General features: G+C 38.5%; 1 protein-coding gene across 5 annotated transcripts in view; it reads right to left on the minus strand.

Annotated features, from left to right (window-relative positions):
- The window catches only part of dip2ca (disco-interacting protein 2 homolog Ca), a 99,126-nt gene that overhangs the window by 28,995 nt on the left and 51,062 nt on the right, over positions 1 to 19,069 (minus strand). For 2 of the 5 annotated variants that reach the window (XM_079863743.1, XM_079863742.1), the window contains exons 4-16: positions 18,919 to 19,044; positions 17,197 to 17,442; positions 14,092 to 14,214; positions 8,362 to 8,496; positions 7,440 to 7,559; positions 6,889 to 7,086; positions 4,860 to 4,951; positions 4,068 to 4,178; positions 2,966 to 3,089; positions 2,058 to 2,167; positions 653 to 755; positions 480 to 544; positions 300 to 393 (exon numbers count right to left, since the gene is read on the minus strand). In XM_079863743.1, coding sequence (XP_079719869.1) covers positions 300 to 393; positions 480 to 544; positions 653 to 755; positions 2,058 to 2,167; positions 2,966 to 3,089; positions 4,068 to 4,178; positions 4,860 to 4,951; positions 6,889 to 7,086; positions 7,440 to 7,559; positions 8,362 to 8,496; positions 14,092 to 14,214; positions 17,197 to 17,442; positions 18,919 to 19,044 — 1,647 coding nt within the window. The remainder of the gene's footprint in view (positions 1 to 299; positions 394 to 479; positions 545 to 652; positions 756 to 2,057; positions 2,168 to 2,965; positions 3,090 to 4,067; positions 4,179 to 4,859; positions 4,952 to 6,888; positions 7,087 to 7,439; positions 7,560 to 8,361; positions 8,497 to 14,091; positions 14,215 to 17,196; positions 17,443 to 18,918; positions 19,045 to 19,069) is intronic. The other 3 variants (XM_079863744.1, XM_079863746.1, XM_079863745.1) reach the window with 3 other exon arrangements.

A 19,069-nucleotide genomic window follows, 5' to 3' on the forward strand; every position in this document is an offset into this window, starting at 1 on the left:
TTTTCAAAAAAAAAAAAAAAAGTATTGAAAAACAAAGTTCACAGCAAACCGCATACAGTACATTGACTACAACATAATCAGTTATTAATATTTTGTTGATTCTGTCTTGTTTTTGCATGTGTTTATAATTTCTTTGTATGACTGCCTGGCCAAAAATTATGTACGCACAATTTGTGTAATAATATGTTGTTATAAGGACTTGGAGTAAACATTTTTGGTGATAAAAATTAGTCATATCTGACCGGGTGTAAATAGTTTTAGTGTAAAAAAAATTAAATAATATAAAAAGTCTGACAGACCTTTATATTGACACACTTTCTGGATCCAGGAAAGAGGGTTGACTTTCATCAGTGAGTATGGGATGCTGATTACATGCATCATGTTCATAACACTCTGAAGAAACAGAAAGTGACTTATTATCACCCTGAATGTGTAATGATCTATTGTTTACATGATTTTTTCCAGAAGTTATGACTTACAGTTAGGATTCCATGCCACAAACCCACATCCTTTTTAAAATCCAATACATTCACTATGATTTCAGCTGAAAGACAAAAAGAGAAGATAGATTTACAATATTATTGTCTGAGAAGGACCGGGGACTGACCTAGAGGTACAGTATGGTGTGTGTGTGTGTTCTTGTGGGACTCACCCTCTGTGTATCCACAAGACTGCGTTAGGGCCTGGCAGTGTGTAAGAAGTGCAATCCGTGTCACTGTCACGCCCAAAACACTCCCATCTTTACAGGTCTTATACTGTAAAACAATAAACAGTGTCATACAGGGCAATCATTAACAACAATTAATTCATAAAATCCCTTTACAAACACAGTTTGCATGGCCGTTAACGCACTACTGTAAGAGTGATTGTAAAGAAACCTGGGTAGAACTTGTCCAAGTCATACTCTATTTCAACTTTTAGGACAATTTCATGACATCTTCCCCACAATTCTTTTTCCTTCAATTCTTTGTTTTCAATTCTTTTTAGACATTTAACTTTTGAGGTTTTTATTATTTTCATTAGATTCTCATTACTGTAATACATTAAATTACAGTGGTATAACGTCACTTTTTTTAATTAATTTTTTTACTTTTAATAATGCTTTTTTCATACTATATAATCAAAAAATTTGCTAATTGATAATGGTAATTGGAGAAAATGGGCTCATTTTAATAATACCTTTTCCATATTATCTACATAAAAATTAGCTTTTTTTTTCTTCCCAGTAATTATAAATGGGTAAAAATGTGCTTTATTGAATAATATAATTTTTTTTTTTTTTTTATAATACTTTTTTCATCTTGTGTATATAAAAAATGGCTATCTTTGTGATAATTGAGAATTTTTTTTACTTACTTTCATATTACATAATTAATGAGTTTTGTTTGCTTTACAGTAATAAGAATTGAGGGGAAAATGTGTGGTATTGTCATAAAGATTACGTTCACTATGCCAAAATCTTAATGGTCCAATAAAGGCTTAGTTTCCTTTAAGTAAAATATAATTTCATATTTTTCTTTTGATTTTAGTAGTGAAGTGTCTTCTTCTGTACATGTTTGTCATACTGTACTGAAAAGGCGTGCAGTAAAACAGAAATCAAACATCGGCCCAGCACCGTGGACATCTGACACCCAGCCACTTTGCACAGACTCTCAGATTTCTGGGATCTGGTGAGGAACATTGAGACAGCTCACTCAAAAATGGTTCAATAACATGAGACCAGCCCCACTCCATCAACCAGCATCTCCTACAAGAGTCCCGATTCACAATTAAACAAACATTAATCATTTATCATCCATTATCCAGCGACTCTCTAATGGAGGCAGCTGTGCCTGGCATGCTGATAGGAAATATTGATTTCTGTGGCTCGAGACATAGAATATCTACCAATCAGATATCATAAAACAATTAAAGTGGCTGGTGGGTGCAGCATATGGAAAAACAATCCCAGACTGTTGGTTTCCACTTCGGGAAAATGTTTGTGTGTGTACGGCCGGTAAAATAATTTGAATAAACTGATATTTCCATAACGGTCATAATTCCATGGGTTAGCTTACCTCTATGTAGGCGGTGTCGTTATTTGCATCTTTGATGTGAGGGAACCAATCACGTGGTGGCTTGGACAGGTGTTTGGATTCCGTGACGAACCATAGCAGCTTTGGCCATCCTGATGAGTGGGTGGGACCAAACAGAGAGAACACATAAATATTCATACCAATCTATTAATATTCATGCAGCTTGATGAGACAACCATGACTATCATTACCATTATTAGTAGTGATTATCACTCAAAATAATGATAGTGAGTGATTAGGGTGACTGGCTAAATGACTATGTGCGTCAGGATGAGAGTAAGTCCGTCTTTTCTCTGTCTTGGGGTAAATGACTATCCTCTCGGGACTTCTTAATCATTACAACAATATCACAGAGTCTTTACTTCTACATTTTCTATTTATACCTTCTCTCGTCTTACTGCGGCCCAGACAGGGCATAAAATGCTGACTGCTAGCAGTCTGGCTCATATAACATCACACGCATGATACGGCCCATCATGCTCTTGATGTTTGCTCGCCGGTCCACACAGATTCTTACTACTTTAATATATTTAAAAATTTAATTTATTCCTGTGATGGCAAAGATGAATTTTCAGCATCATTACTCCAGTCTTCAGTGTCACATGATCCTTCAGAAATCATTCTACTATGCTGATTTGGTTCTCAAGAAACATTCGTATTATTTGATGAATAGAAAGTTGAAAAACAGGATATATTTTATACAGAATTTTTTTTAGAAACAATGTTTGCAAACTGTGGTTGGTGGTTTACATGTCAATCAGATGGTCTCTTCCTGTCTAAGTCGGTGGTTCTTGGCCATATTTAACTGAAAAGAGGACTAGACTTTATGCTTATATTCTGGCTACATGCCACTATACATCACTTTTGGAGTTGTGTATTAACGCACTGACCTTTGAACTGTGGTATTTCCCCAGTGGGGCCTTTCGGAAGGCCTTTGTGGCAAGCGTCACTGGTCAGAGCCACGGTAACCCCACAACTGCCCAGGAGAAAACCGATCTGCTGACTTCCTGCATCCTAATACACACACACACACACACACACACACACACACACACACACACACACACACACACACACACACACACACACACACACACACACACACACACACACACACACACACACAGAGAGAGAAATAGGCTAAGACCAACTAACATCCATCATCAGTACAGCAGCAAAATACACTGCAGGGGAGGTGACGGCCTACTTATTACAGACAGCACACTGAGAAATGATGTTTACCCATAATACCTGAATATCTCTTTTATCTTTGATGGATAACCATGCAAATGCCATGGTATTTGAATATGGTAATCATTAGTGTCATGGCATTAGCAATGCCAAGGTCACTGGTTCGATTTCCTTATAAAATGCCTAGCTTGAATGAAATGTAAGTGGCTTTGGATAAAAGCATCTGTATGCAGAAAAACACACAGCTGCTATTGGACTGGACAGAAGTTTATTGGTTTCCTAAGTGCACTGCATGCAGAGGAAGCCAGAGAGTGTTCTGCCAGTTTCCAGGTCCTTTCCTGGAATTTTTGGACTGATGATCAGGCTGACTCTTGCCAAAGCTGCTCTCCTCCTCTACTTCGACCACTAAAATTCGACATACATATCTGAGGCAATACCTCAACCTCAAGGGGTCTGCGCTGATACATTCAGCCTGACATACTGAAAAGATAACGGATCTCAAAATAGACAGAGAACTGGAGAGCGAGACACTGCAATATTTACAAGGTCATGTTTCCAGAAGGCCTTTGTAATACGTTACCATTAAACATGAATAATAAACAAATATTAATATTTTGCACGGTAAAGACTGTTAGGTTGGCACTCGACAGTGTGAATCCATGCTGAGAAGAAAGATCTGCAGGGGAGGATTGTGTGTAGGTAGGAACTATAACTTGTTACGTTGTCAAAAAAGCAGACCTGAAGGCTTTAAGAAATGTGACAGTCATTCATGGACTCTCATGGTGGTATATTTAGTCTCACCTTTCGGGTAAGTGGCACTTCGATAGGTACTGGCACCACCTCTGCCAGAAGGCAGCCGTAAAAGGCGACCATAAAGGCGGCGGGGTCGTTGTTGGGGAACACAAGAGCCACCTGCTCGTGGAGTGATAAGAGAGGAAAGGTGTCAGACTTCAGACACGAGCGTATGCTAATCTGACAGCGACATGCTTTAAAACCGAGGCATGCGGCAGGAAACGGCACTGTCATTAAAGGAATGTTCTGGATTCAAAACAAGTTATGCTCTATGTTCAGCATCTGCAGCATGTTGACGATTACCACAATCATTTTGATTCGTCCCTCGTTATGTTAAAACAGACAAAATTGCACATCCGTCGATAATGGAAGTCTATGTGGCAAGTCATTCCAGAGGGTTTCAAAGCAGCTCGAATTTTGTGTCATTTCGTTAAAGCGCTTTAATTCAGGTTTTTTTTTTGTTATTAAGTTGTCTAAATCATCCAGTGTAGCAGTGTAGGCTATATTTACACCGTAAAAAGTGAATACAGGCAGATTTAAAAGTTACTTTTCATATTCAAAATTGTATTTGTTTTAACATTTAACGAGTTAATTTAAAAAAAAAAAAGGTGTATTTTAGCACTCTAACCTTGCCTCATAGACATGCATTAGTGTACACACAATATTTGTATATTTAAAAATTAAGGAACAAGACAAAACAATGTTCTGTGGTAATCGACAGCACGTAGACGTTAACTTGTATTGAACTTGCATTTTCCTCTAATGAGTGGATCTGGTTCTAATAGGTTCAGTCACACTCACCCGGTCTCCTGGTCGGACCATTGGTTCCTGTTTTGTGCCCAGTTTGTGGAGAATGTTGTACGCTACTTTGATGCTCCGAGACCAAAGTTTACCTGTGTAGAAGGAAGTACAGAAGAAACGGTCTTTTATGGGGTCAGTTCACCAAAAATGCCTTGTAGTTTAAGGTTTTTGAAAGAATTATCTTATGCTCACCAAGGCCGAAGTTATAATATTGTGAAATATTATTACAATTTAAAAACAATGTTTTCTATTTTACTTACTTTTATTTATTCCTGTGATGGATGTTGAAAACAGTTGTGCTGCTTAATATTATTGTGGATTTTTTTTGATGAAATAAAAGTTCAGCATTTATTTGAAATAAAAAATCCTTTGTAACACTATAAATGGCATTTATCTAATTTGCGATTAATTTAATGCACCCTTGCTGAATACAAGTATTAATTTCTTTAAAAAAATCCTAAACTTTTGAACGGTAGAATAGGTTGCACCAAGTTTGACTTGAATGCGAAACGCCATTGGTTGTTGCATCTCTTAACCAAGAACCGACAGCTTGAATAAATGTATATGGGAGTGCAAATGAGATTAAAGGCAAAGAGGGATTTTCAGGGAATAATGAAGTCAGTTCCCTTTTGGTCCTGCCACAAAGCTATCGTATGACTTCAGAGTCATATGGAGTACTTTTATGGTGCATAAGAAAACTAAGCTCTACATAAAAAAAAAAAAAAGTGAAATAGAGAAAGAGAAAAAAGTGAAAAGATTCCACACACTGAAAGGCAAGCGAAGGACAAACATGGACTGAGACCAAATGGCCAAGTTTCTCAAAGTTTAAGCATCTGGATGAGTCACACACAGGGCGTTTCTGAATTTTATCTTCTCTGTCCTGCTGAATTTTTGACCTGCTGTTATCAGGATTTAACTCATGGCTATGAAGCCCCAGTGAAAGCCAAACGGTGCGCATGAGATAGTGATCTCGCTCTGCGTCTGCGTTCTGTGGAAAGTTAATTACTCTTTTGATTTGAGCAAGGATTTTAACGAGCTAAGGAGGAGGGTGATATTCCTCGGTGAGCTCTGGGGGGAGGGGGGTGTTAATGCGCCACACAAACAGCCATTGCCATTCATTTTCTGGCTCACATTGCAAACTGTGAGAGTGGCAGTGGAGATTTTCTGTTGGTCAGGGTTTTGAGCGTCCTGATGACGTGTGTGTGTGTGTGTGTGTGTGTGTGTGTGTGTGTGTGTGTGTGTGCGTAAAGATGAAGAAATGATGATGCTCAGGTGGCTTAATGATCATTTTCAATTTTCAGAAAAAAGAAAAGAAAAGAGGAAATACCAATCCATTACAGCAGATACACACACTGCAAACCCTTTCTCACACTCTCACCAGTGATGTGCAGGATCCTCAGCGAGTAAAATCAGCGAGAGAGAGAGAGAGAGACTGAGACCTCACACCACACGCACACACAAACACACTACACAAAAAAAAGTCCTATAATGATCTCCCTCTCATGTCAGAGCATAAATAAACAAGGAGACAAGGGTATTTATGTTACTATAAAATGAACAGGTATATCAATATATTCAGAGCACCAAAAATACACTACAGTAGTTTCACACTTAAATGCCAATGCATTACTGCAAAATATGTGGCATCTGCAAACAAATTATGCTTTTCTCAGAACTAACTAGATTTTCTGAATAAAAAGACATGTAAAGTGTTTGTGCTATTTCTTTAAAATAAATAGTGCTACTTTGTTTGACATATAATAAATATTTTTTTTATGATAAAAAATAATAAAATAAAATAAAATAAGACATTTATACATTAAGCATGACTTAATTGTTGAAATACTTTTCGGGGTCACTGTATCAGACTGTGTGGTCCCAAATAATTCTCAGAAATATTGTTTATGAGTATGAAAAGTATCACATATTATACGATTCTGCTCTAATATATTATAATTTTGTTTCAGTATGTTTGTATGCAGATGTTGGTCGTTATATGTATGGCTGTAGTTAAATATGGTTATATTACCATAAGTAAGGACGTAGAGGGGTTTGCCGTTGGTGTCCATGGTGGTCAGGCAGGGCGCTTTGGGCGAGATGGTCCCCCAGCGTTGTAGTGCAGCTTCCAAAGATGGTGGCCAATTAGTGACCACTCCCAGCGGTTCCCCTCGAATAGCGATCATCTGAGCGCCCTCCGGCCGTGGCTGGTTGGGGTCAGGCTGCTGGACTGAATGAAACCAGATGGAAGGGGCAAAACATGGCCATTTAGGAGGCAAAAAATCATCCATGTTTTAGCAAATTGGTTAAATGAACAGTGAATCCTTAAATCAACGGTTCAGTTGAATCATCACTCATGAGTCATCACTGGTGTTTTTGTCAAGACATTTAATTAAATGCTGATGTTCATTACAATGTTTTCATTTAGCTGACTTACTGTAGCTGATTTGGCTGATTGATTCAACCAAATCATTCAAAACAACCGATTCAAAAGATTGTTTTGTTTGCGAATCAGGCATCATTATGTGTGTTTGTTTATATGAATAGCTCCAAAAAGAAACTGATGATGAGTCAAACACTCACCTTCTAGGAGCTCTTCGAAATCATCAACAAAAAACTCTCGAAGCGGAGGTCGTCTGGGCTGCTTTAGTGTGTTCACAAGTTGCTGGATTTTAGCTGAAACACGACTGCTAACAGGGACTCCTATGAAGCACACATGCATGTTAATGCACAAAAACACACAAACCTTGACAAAAAAACAAGCAAAAACAAAAGGAATATTATCACTCGTACAATAAATCCAATTTTCCTGAATGAGCCTATAAACACACACAAGGCTGTCTGGGTCTAAACGACTAGCCGTAAACGGATTAGATGGACGGCTGAATGTGCACAATGAAGATGTTTCAACTCCCCACTGTTGTGTATACTTCCGTATCAAACACCTCAATTTTCATCTTACCCCTAACAAATCAATTTGACAGATGCAGTCAAATCCAGCCTTCAGGGGCGTCCCCAAGAGATCACATTAAAGAGTGGGATCAATGCCCTCAATCACAGCTTCATAACAGAGGATCCATCAGAGCAGATATCACAGACTGTGTCTATTATCTCCAGGGCTTACATGCAAGATACATGAGATATATATATAACTTTATTTCAATTACTGAAAATCATTTAATGCATTTTTTTTGGTGTACATAATGCTTTAAGTATCATGAACTAACAGTAAACAATACTTTTATAGAATTTATACCAGCCACCACCACTGTCCTTAACCCCAGGTTGCTGCAGGGGGACTATATGCAAGTTGCTCTGTATAAAACCATCTGCCAAAATAAATATGGTAAGGGTGGAAGAGAAATGCTAGATGGGTTGTCAAAATGATTGAGGAAAATGACTCATGTAAATCTTTCAAAGCTCATTGTAATGTTTGAAATGAAAACGTCATTACTGTCTCTAAAACCTCACTCCTTCTCTTTCACACACATTATTGTGCCCTCACCATCTCCGGTCTCCATGAGTTCGGCGTTGCCATATTTGGGAGTGGTCCGGGGTACGGTGGACACCTGTGGCCTCTCAACCTGAACGGGATGTTCGGAGGTGTAGGTGGTGACGTCCGGAGGGGCTGAGTGATTCTCTGGATTTGGGAATATGAGGAGGAACCAAAATGCAGGATGAGAAACTCTAGCTTAAGCTGTTGTGGAGCATGGGAAGGGTTATAATATATATTGACCAGAAAATGACCAGCTATAAACCAGCTGATAACAGGTTTGTTGCAGCTAATGACCAACTTGAACCAGCTTTAAACCAACTATCATGTTCCATAAATTTGGAAATCTGGTTCAAATTGGTCATTTGCTGATCAATCTATATTATACACTGAATAACCAATCCAATGACCAGCCCTAACCACCAATAAACCAGCTGGCAACTGATTCTGCAGCTAATAACCAACTTTAGCTTACTTTTAACCAACTATCATATTCCAAAAAAAAAAACGTTTGAACTGGATTGTCTAGAAGGATTTCAGTCCTACCTGACTTTGATAAAGAGCCCTGACACACTTGGCACATTGTTTACGATTAAAAGGAAAAGGGTGGGAGGCATACAGGAAGTGATTTTGAGGAAAACATGCACATGTCTCTGAAAGAGAGAGACGGATGGAACGCAAGAGACACAGAGGAGAGCTTTTTCATCCTTTCCTTAATTACAGTCCCTTTTACTTCCACTCGGTGAGTCCGCTGGGCTTCTCTCTCGCCGTTCACCCTCCCTCTCAGACAATAAATTCTCAGCTGTCTGCGGCCTCTTTCTCATTCCCCTCAGCTCGCTCCTGAAACGTCTTTTTCACATTCGATGCCCTTGGCTGCCACATATTACCATTATGATATTCCTACAGAGTTTGTGTGGTCTAACGTCAAGTAAATAAACGTCACTTTCCTTTTTTTGTACGATTTCAAATGGCAGATGTCAGTGGGTAAGTCTTTCACTAAAAGCTGTCACAAGTTTCCCACCATTTCATCCCGCGCTCCAATCGAGCCGTTCAGAGAAATAACCGGCCGTGTGTAATTTCGACACCGGGAACGAGGAGAATGCCAATGAGGCAGCACTATTTCTCCTCCACCATAAAACACGCAAAATGGCCCTAACAGAAACGTCCACTGTGATCAAGGACGACACAGTCCAAGGCTTTTAGCTGCTTAGCTTTAGTTCAGCATAGATGGTTTTCAATGTAATGAAACTTTATGCAGACCCTGAGTTCGTATCTGACTGATATGATACATTAATATCAAAATAGATAGAGTGGTATATTTCAGTGAATTACTTTATACAGAAGAGAAACTGTTACTTTACAGCTCTATTTCATAAATCATTTTGTTTCTGACCTGGTCAGAAACAAAATGATTTATGAAATAGAGCTGTAAAGTAACAGTTTCTCACCCGTATTATCATGTATAAATATAAAATGAAGTAGTCATAAATCTGGTAGAGATAAGTCAACAGAATGAACGTGATTAAGCGAGATGCCTCCTGTCTGAGGAATCGTGCCAAGCACAAAAGGGGATTGTGATGAAGGATATGACTAAGGAAGGGCACGACCCCTGGACCGGGCTTCCACCCACCATCAGTAAGTACTAAGTGTCTCTACTGCTACTCCCCCTCATCTCCAGGAGGGCTGGGTAAAAATATTGATGTGACTACCAGTGCAGCTCAATTCACGATTGAATGATCCGTATGAGCCTGTTCTTTTAAAACATCCAACATTACCAGTGTAGTCTGATTTTTGAACAAAAGACTCTAAGTCGGTTCCTTTTAGTGAATCAGTAACATACAACATTAACAGTGTAAATGACTCTTGTGAGCTGGTCCATTTTTCTTAATCAAAACAGGGTAGTCCGAATCATGAAAGAATGACTCTTTTGAGCCGGTTCTTTTTAGTGAATCAAAAACATACAGCACAACTTGTAGCTTAATTCCTGAATGAACGACTCTTGTCAGCAAGCTGGTTCTTTTTAAGCAAATCAAAAACATACAGCGGAACGGTTTATTCAAAAACAAATTTCTTTTAAGAGCCTGTTCTTTATTTGCGAATCAAAAACATACAGTAGGCTATGATGTGTAGCTTGATTCTCAAACGAATGACTAAGAGGAGTAGGTCCTTTTTAGCGAATTAAAAACAGAGTATCATCAGTGTAACCTGATTCACAAACAGATGAGAACAGATTTTTTTGTGAATCAAAACCATAAAGTGTTACCAGAGTAGTCTGATTCTTGAACAAATGGCTGTTATTAGCTGCTTGTTTTCGACTCAATAACATACAATGCGACCTGCGTGGCCTAACTCAGAAACAAATTATTTTATGAGCCTGTTCTTTTTAGTGAATCAAACAAATAGAGTAGAGCGCAACCAGAATAGTTCGGTTCATGAAGAAATTACTCTTATGAGCCGCTTCTTTTTAGTGAATCAATAACATAGAGCATGACCAGTGGAGCCCGACTCCTGAAACAAATAACTCCTATGAGCCAGTTCTTTTAAAGAATAGTTCAAAAAGATGTTACTGGTCCGAAACATTCAAAGCATTGTTGGAGAGATTTTATTCCATCTGTAAGAATATGTAAGCAAAATGAATATCATAGTTGAAATACACCCAAATGAATAGGAATCTAATCAAATCAGAATTGGAATCAAATTAGCATGAGAGCTTTGTGAATCAGAATCGAGTGAAATTGGGAAATCAATCTCCAGCCCTAATCTCCAGACTCCCTCCCTGCCTTATATACTACCTCATCTCCTGCTTCATCACTGGCCTCCCTGCCTCGTCTCCTGCCTTTATCATCCGTGATGAGTGTACGAGAAAACACCCAGCAGCTAGAGTCCTTACGTAACAGGCTGAAAATAACCCACATCTAAACTCTCTCCCTCTATCACTCTCTCTCTCTCTTCACCCCACTCCCCTGCTCTTCAGTGACACGGACACTAATGTGGTGGAAAAGGAGTTTCCTCAAAGCCCAGAGGTGCTTGCAGGAGAACAAATAAAAATGACATCTTGAGTCACGTGAGGGAACCTGCTGGCAAATATGCGTCACTGAGACTAGAAAACCCCAGAAAAACAGATTATTTTTAGTCTGGAGAGACACATGAGAATGAATATTACAATCAGTTTTCATTCATCACTACATTCAAATGAGAACATCTTTGGTTTAAGTACTGTTCAAAAACATTTGGTACACTTTATATCTAAACTATAGTAAATGATATAAGCAATTTATCAAAACACCTACTGTATATAACCTAGAGTTAAAAAATGTGGGGTTGGTAAGATTTATCCCATGCTCACCAAGGCTGAATTTATTCTATCAAAAATAAAGTAAAAACAGTAATATTGCGAAATACTTTTGATCAATTTAATGCATCACTGTTGATAAAAAAGTATTAAAGGAGAACTCCGGTCAATTTTAACATTGAGCTCATTTTTTTGTACATTTGGAGTGCTGTCAATACAGAGAACAACGACAAAAATCGGTGTTGCCTACACCGAGTTATTCTATTTTTAAAATTTGCACCCTGTTGACTTCAATGGGGCAAGTACTAAACCTGCTTTTAGCCTCTTAACATCCTTGATGTGTCATTACAAGTGCACAGAAAATGTGAGTGATTCCTTCAGAGTGAACACGGGTGAATCTGACTGCAGTAGATGTGAAAGAAATGTATAAAAATGATGTTATTTAAGCCAGCGCAAATACCTTTGTTTACATCCTGTTTTTCGGTTGAAGTCCAAAGTAGTCGATTGCCGAGTTCACGCGCGTGATCATAGGTATTAAACCTATGCGTGTGAACTCTGCAATCGACTACTTTGGACTTCAACCGAAAAACAGGATGTAAACAAAGGTATTTGCGCTGGCTTAAATAACATCATTTTTATACATTTCTTTCACATCTACTGCAGTCAGACTCACTCGTGTTCACTCAGAAGGAATCACTCACATTTTCTGTGCACTTGTAATGACACATCAAGGATGTTAAGAGGCTAAAAGCAGGTTTAGTACTTGCCCCATTGAAGTCAACAGGGTGCAAATTTTAAAAATAGAATAACTCGGTGTAGGCAACACCGATTTTTGTCGTTGTTCTCTGTATTGACAGCACTCCAAATGTACAAAAAAATGAGCTCAATTTTAAAATTGACCGGAGTTCTCCTTTAATTTCTTTAATAAATTAAAAAATCTTACTGACCCCAAACTTTTAAATAGTGTATGACATAAGCATGTGCCTGTGTTTCAATGAGAAAATGATTTCAATGGTTAAAATGCAAATAACATTTAGAGAAATAATCATGCATGTTTAACAGATAAACACACAGGTAGTGACAGGTACAGTAGCACAAAACACTAATATTTAAAGGGGTCATCGGATGCCCATTTTCCACAAGTTGGTATGATTCTTTAGGGTGTTCATATTAAGTTTGTAATATACTTTGGTTAAAATTCCTCAGTGGTTGTGTAAAACAACTTTTGTTACCTCCACAAAAACAGCTCTGTTCACAGTGACCTGTTTCAGTGCGTGTCTCTTTAAATGATAATGAGCAACTGCTCACCCCACGAATGGCTGAGGGCAGAAATATGCTAATACGGGACATTCCGTCAGTGGTCGTGGGCGGAGCATGAGCAGTATGACATCATACTGCTCAGAAAATCCAAACGGCCTGATTATTGAGAGTGTTTAGACTTTTTGAGGATTAAAAAAAAGGAGTGGATGGATTTTTTTAATCGAATGGTGGTTGTGTCCACACACTGCAATTTATATGCAAACATATAAAAGTGAATTTTGCATCCGATGACCCCTTTACAGTAATAGTGCACACAAAAAAGATATCTCTCTTATCATTTTACTCACCATCATGTTGTTCCAAATCTGTTTAACATTATTTCTTCAGTGGAACATAAAAGAAGATATTATGCAGAATGTCTCAGCTGCTCTTTTCTATGCAGTGTAAGTGAATGGTGACAAGCATGATTTTAAATTTCAGTCTGTTTCTCACACAGTTATCATATGGGTTCAGAAGACTTGGAAAATAGTGTCAAACGTTTATGGACAACTTGTATTATGATTGTATGGAGCCTTTTTGTGGTAGCCACCGGTCACCATTCACTTTCATTGTATGAAAAAAGGCAGCGTGAACATAAACATTTCTCCTTTTGTTTTCCACAGAAGAAAGAAAGTCATTTGGAAAGTTTAAAGGGGTGAGCAAATTATGACAAAATTTCAATTTTGAGTGAACTATTCCTTGAAAAACACAAGGTAGGGAATGAACAACAACGATAAGCACATAGAGACAAAGAATGGACATCTAAAAGCAGACTGGACGCCTGAAAAAACAGCATTTCACACTTCAAAATTTAATTAAAAAAACAGAAATATTTAGAAAACACACAAGGTACACAGTCACTACTACTCACAGAAAGACCATATCTCAAATTCAACAGCACAAACAACGTCTCATAACTGTTCTAAGAGAACTGTGCTCAATCGTACATACACAGAAGAATTGACGTTCAAACACATCAGGTCATAAGATTCACAGCACGCTACTCCAAACACAAACACACCGAGGGGCCCGTCGTCCCCCAGACTCCAGAGAGAACCACATGGAGGACACAAAGACGGTCTGGATGATCGGATGATTGGGGGAAGTTCATGATGTAAGTGTGTGTGTGTAGCATCAGTTAGTATACTGACCATCCGACTCCAAGGGTGGCGGCCAGAGAAGATCTGATCCGAACTCACAGGAGCGCCGCAAATTTCCGTTCTCTGCTACGCCAAGCATAGTTTTCCTTTTCAACGAGAGGTGAGCAATCGGCCCTGGATGGGGAAGGGAGGAAGGGGGAGAACCAGAACCTTAAGAGCCGTCCACTTCCTCACTGACCGCAGGCATGGATGGGCAGGAGGGACGGGGGCTGATGAGCCGAGCATGGACGGTGCCATGTTCCCAACAGAGTAACGAAGACTCTGGATGTCTTGCATGGAAGGGGAAGGGGGAACGGAGAAGGTGGGAATGATTGAGCATTCCTATAGGGGCACCCACACTGCCATGTTTCTCCCAACGGTACGGGACAAATATGGGAAAACGGGACAAAAGCAACAACCTAGGAAGCACTTGTAGAACTTTGTGCCTGGTCGAGTGTTTAAAAATTTCCGAGAGAGACATTAACCATCCTTGCTGTGTTCCTAAATACGCACTAACAATGTTCTGAGAGCTTCGAACACGACCGAGTCTCTTGAGGTTGGTTGTCTGCTTTTAGATGGTACCACAACATTATCACGTAGGAGGACAAAAAGGAAGTATGAGAGAGAGAATCGAAAGGCTATTTTACACGGTGACCACGAGTTCCCAGTTTATTTCTAAGGTGGCAGAGTGGAGGCGGCAAGGAAAGCTTGCCAAGATTTTGTGTCATTGACCAATCACAAGATTTTATGTGTCAGTATTCTACAACCAATCAAACTGTTTTAGTGTTTGAATGTTTTTAGTCACTTTCAGAATTGATGCGTCTAAAATTGCTCCCTGCTGCCCACACAATGTGAATGAGTAAAAGAATGAGTGATTTCAGACACAGCAAATGTCAGCTCACCAATCACATTAATTTCTATTCATGGTTAGCCTATTTTATAGGCCATTTTATTTTGTTTCCTGCTCAACAAAAACAGCCTACAATGGTGAGTTGGTCTTCAGGATTGGTCAAGCTGTTTGTTTAGCTGGTTTTAAAGAAGTTTTTAGCAGGTGAGACTAGCTAAACCAGCTAAGACCAGCTTAGCCAGGCTTAAACCTGCTATTAAAATTGGCTGGATTTTTTTAACAGGGTAGGTTAATTATTTATGTCTTGTATGAAACATGGAATATAATACTTACAGTAATCACTTCATTCAGAAATGTTTTCGCTTGCTAACATGGAGCTAAAGCAGTAGCGGGCAACGTTTGCCACCACTTGGGTTTATGGAAAAGAGCTGGTAAAACTTCTTGTTTATCGTGCACCGTGTAAAATGCCCTTAAGAAGAAACAAAATGGTGAAGGTGGAAAGAAATGAGGATAGAGTGAATTAAAACACAACAAGAAGGAAAGTTGATACAGGAAAGGGAAACTGAGGTAGAACGTGAGGGGAAATAAAAAGATATGAAGGGAGAGAGGTAACAGGACAGTGTGAAAGAGATGAGTTCCTTTCTTTAGACATTAAACTGCTCCACAGGGCACTCCTACATACCATCATAGCTCTATTAAGATACCAGAGTTCATCACTTAGCCACAGTCTACATCTTTAAGCCCTCTGGATACAGAGGGTTCGTGAGGTTTTTGAAAATGAGTATTCTGTCTTTCACTGGCCTCTGAGTGGAGGAGGGGAAAGTTGCAGTAAAACTCTTTCCTCTTCCTGCTGCTTTCTCTGTTTACATTAAAAATCAGCTTGCTGGATAGATTTAACATCTGTTCAGCACAGGCTAGTCAGGAGGACTATTTTAAACAGACAAAACGGGGAGGTGTAACTGACTCTGTGTTGACTGAATTGTCACCTCAGGGCTCAACAATAAGGATCTTTTCTGCTAGTCTGGTTAGGCCAGTAGATGTGTACACATCAACAACAACAAAATATAAAAAAAAAAAAACTAAATTAAATTATGATTTTTTAAAAATAAATTAACAGATAATACATAACAATAGTAATATTAAATTAAATTATAATAATTATACAGGCTTTTACATGTGTCAGAAAGAAATGCATATATATATATATATATATATATATATATATATATATATATATATATATATATATATATATATATATATATATATATATATATATATATATATATATATATATATATTTTTTTTTTTTTTATAGAAAAAAAATTCTAAAAAGAAAACAATTAGGGATATAAATGTATCCATAAGGAACTGATTGGGTCATGAAAAGATAAAAATTAAAACAATATTTTAAACATATATTTTTAGCGACAGGCTTTTATATGGGCAAGAAAGTAATATATTTATTTATTTGTTATTAAATGTGAAATTTTCTTGAATATGATTTTCTTAATTTTTTGCTTTTTAATTTTTTTATTTTTCCTAAATATACATTTTATACAAATAAATAATTTTATAATGATTACTGATTATATATAATTATTACTTAAAATGTAATTACTTACAATAATATATCATTTATACTCATGTTTTTAAACAATAATAACATGGAGTTACAAATTATATCTGTAACTCTATGACCGCTATAAATTCAATGCACTTTTACCGGTAAAAAAAGCTTAGCTTACTGTGATTTATGAATTGACCCATTCTAACGGTTGCTGCAAGAACTATCATAAATCATTTGCACAATTAAGACACAGACTTGGTGACATAAATCATCAGAATTCACAATGACATTTAAATTAGCACAGAAAATGTTATGTTGGCAAGCCATAAAAACACAAACATGTGATCAACAAATGTAAAACAGTGATCATTGTCACCGTCTTGCTCTCTGCCCCAAAATGCTCTCAAAACTGGCTGCGGACCATCCTTATTGTTGAGCACCGCGGACAAGCATTAATGATTATTTACTGATTTAACAGTTAAACCTCTCGACAGTCAATTTCAGATGCGATTACCACTGATTCATGTCAATGACGGCAAGCGTGGTCCAACGACAGCACAGATATACAATAAGGAGCAAAAGAAGGTGCGGAAAACACACATAGGCAAGGGAGGCAGGGTTTAGAAGCATGGCAGGAATTGTGGGAGTGAGTGGCTGAGGGATAGATGTGGAAGCTGGGTTTGCTGAGGCAGGGCGTTACCTGATTTGCCGACATGTGTTTGAGCCAGGACGTCAGCCAGCCGCCCGGCCGCTCCGCTGCCCCCACTCTGCGTTGATGATGAGGAGGAGGAGGTGGTGGAACCCTGGTGGATGGCCCGACTGATCCAGTGCTCCATGCTGACGCTGCCCTGGCTGGAGGTGGGGGTACCCTCACCCTGGCCGCCCTCCTCCTCCGAACCGGACGAGGTGTCTGTCAGGGGGGGCAGAGAGGAGAGGGGGGAGAGGCCTAGTGAGAGTCACTCAGACCCACTCAACACTCAGCCCAGAAGGTGGACAAGTGCAATTAAAGTCGACATGAAAAGGGATTTGCAACCCATTGGATGGATTTTTAAATGAAAAGTAAAGTAGAAACATTTCCAAAAGAAATTGCATTCTTAAGGAATTGATTCGGTAATGAAAAGATTGATAAAAATAATGATAAATATTTTTAAATATATATTTTTAGCAACAGGTTCTTATGTCAAAGTAATATTTGTATTTTTATTACAAGCATTCATTCAAATAAAAATACATAAATGTACGTTATTAAATTATATTAAATTATGAAAAGAAATTTTAGCTATTTTTAGAAAGGCTCTACTTCATACAGAAGTAGCCTAAAACAATATCGCTATTTGGCTATTGATTACCACTATTATCCCTGCCTCCAAAACCTAGATGACATTAGCTGAAAAAGCTGTTTCAGAAGTGGAGCAAAATAACACTGGACCCCATTGACTTTCACTGTTTAAAAAAAGAAAAGAAAAAACCTTGCTGGCCCAGAAAGTTAGTAAAGACATTTACTGAAGCCTTCGCCTGGCTCCGCAGCGTGAGTCTCCGCAGACTGCGCGAGCAACTCCCCAAATGGACGAGGCGTTTATACTTGACACGCTCGCCGTTGTACTATTCTTTGAAACGATAGGGGGCGACTCGAGTAATTGTCCTCTAAACCATCAGGAATCAGCAGTGAGAAGAAGAAAGCTATACACACGTGACAATGTTTATTTTAGTACACCACCACCAATACCACACTACAAAAAGAATCGTGTAAAACCCAGTAAACCCTGAGATTATTACTCGTGACAATAAATCATTAAGTTTTAATTAAATCATTAATTTCATTAAGTTTTGTGAACATTTTTATTAAACATGGACCTTTATGTTCATTAAAAATACTTTTTATGCTATTGTATGCTCATTTTTTTAAATGTAAGCAACTAATTTAGAAGTGCAAACTGGGTGCCGGTGTGGTGAAAAGTTCGAGCTCGGCCAGATTCGGCTCGAAGTTGTTCATCTTCGGATGCGGAGCCGCGTGCGCTGTTACAAAAAAAGCCATGCACACCGCCAAGCAAAATGGGGTCTTGCGCACCCAACGCGCACGACCGCCCACACCGCAATGACGTAATTTTTGCCGCACGCACCTTCGCACTTAAACCTAGCTTAAGCGTCGGCCAATAGTGAGCTTGGACTATTTTAAACATTGTCTTTACTAACTTTCTGGGCTGGCAAGTTTCAATTACAGAGAAGCCTATGGAGGAGAGAGACAGCTCTCAGATTTAATCAAAAATATCTTAATTTGTGTTCCGAAAATGAACGAAAGTCTTACAGGGTTGGAACAACATTTTTGGGTGAACTAACCCTTTAAGAAAGTAAGAGTGCATTTATTTTTGATTTCATGTTGACTTTAAATGAATGATGATTTAGAATTAGGTGTGAAGCTCACCTGGGGGGGTGTAGGCATCCATAGAGGTCTGTACCACTAGAGATCGTCGTTTGGACGGCATAGGAACGGCCATTTTCCTCTCCTTGTGTTTGGCTAGTGCTGCCTGTACTGCTTCTGTGTGGACATCTGAGGATGAAAAAAACGAGAAATG

The sequence above is a fragment of the Squalius cephalus genome (assembly GCF_949319135.1).
Source record: "Squalius cephalus genome assembly, chromosome: 25".
NCBI classification, from domain to species: Eukaryota; Metazoa; Chordata; class Actinopteri; order Cypriniformes; family Leuciscidae; genus Squalius; species Squalius cephalus.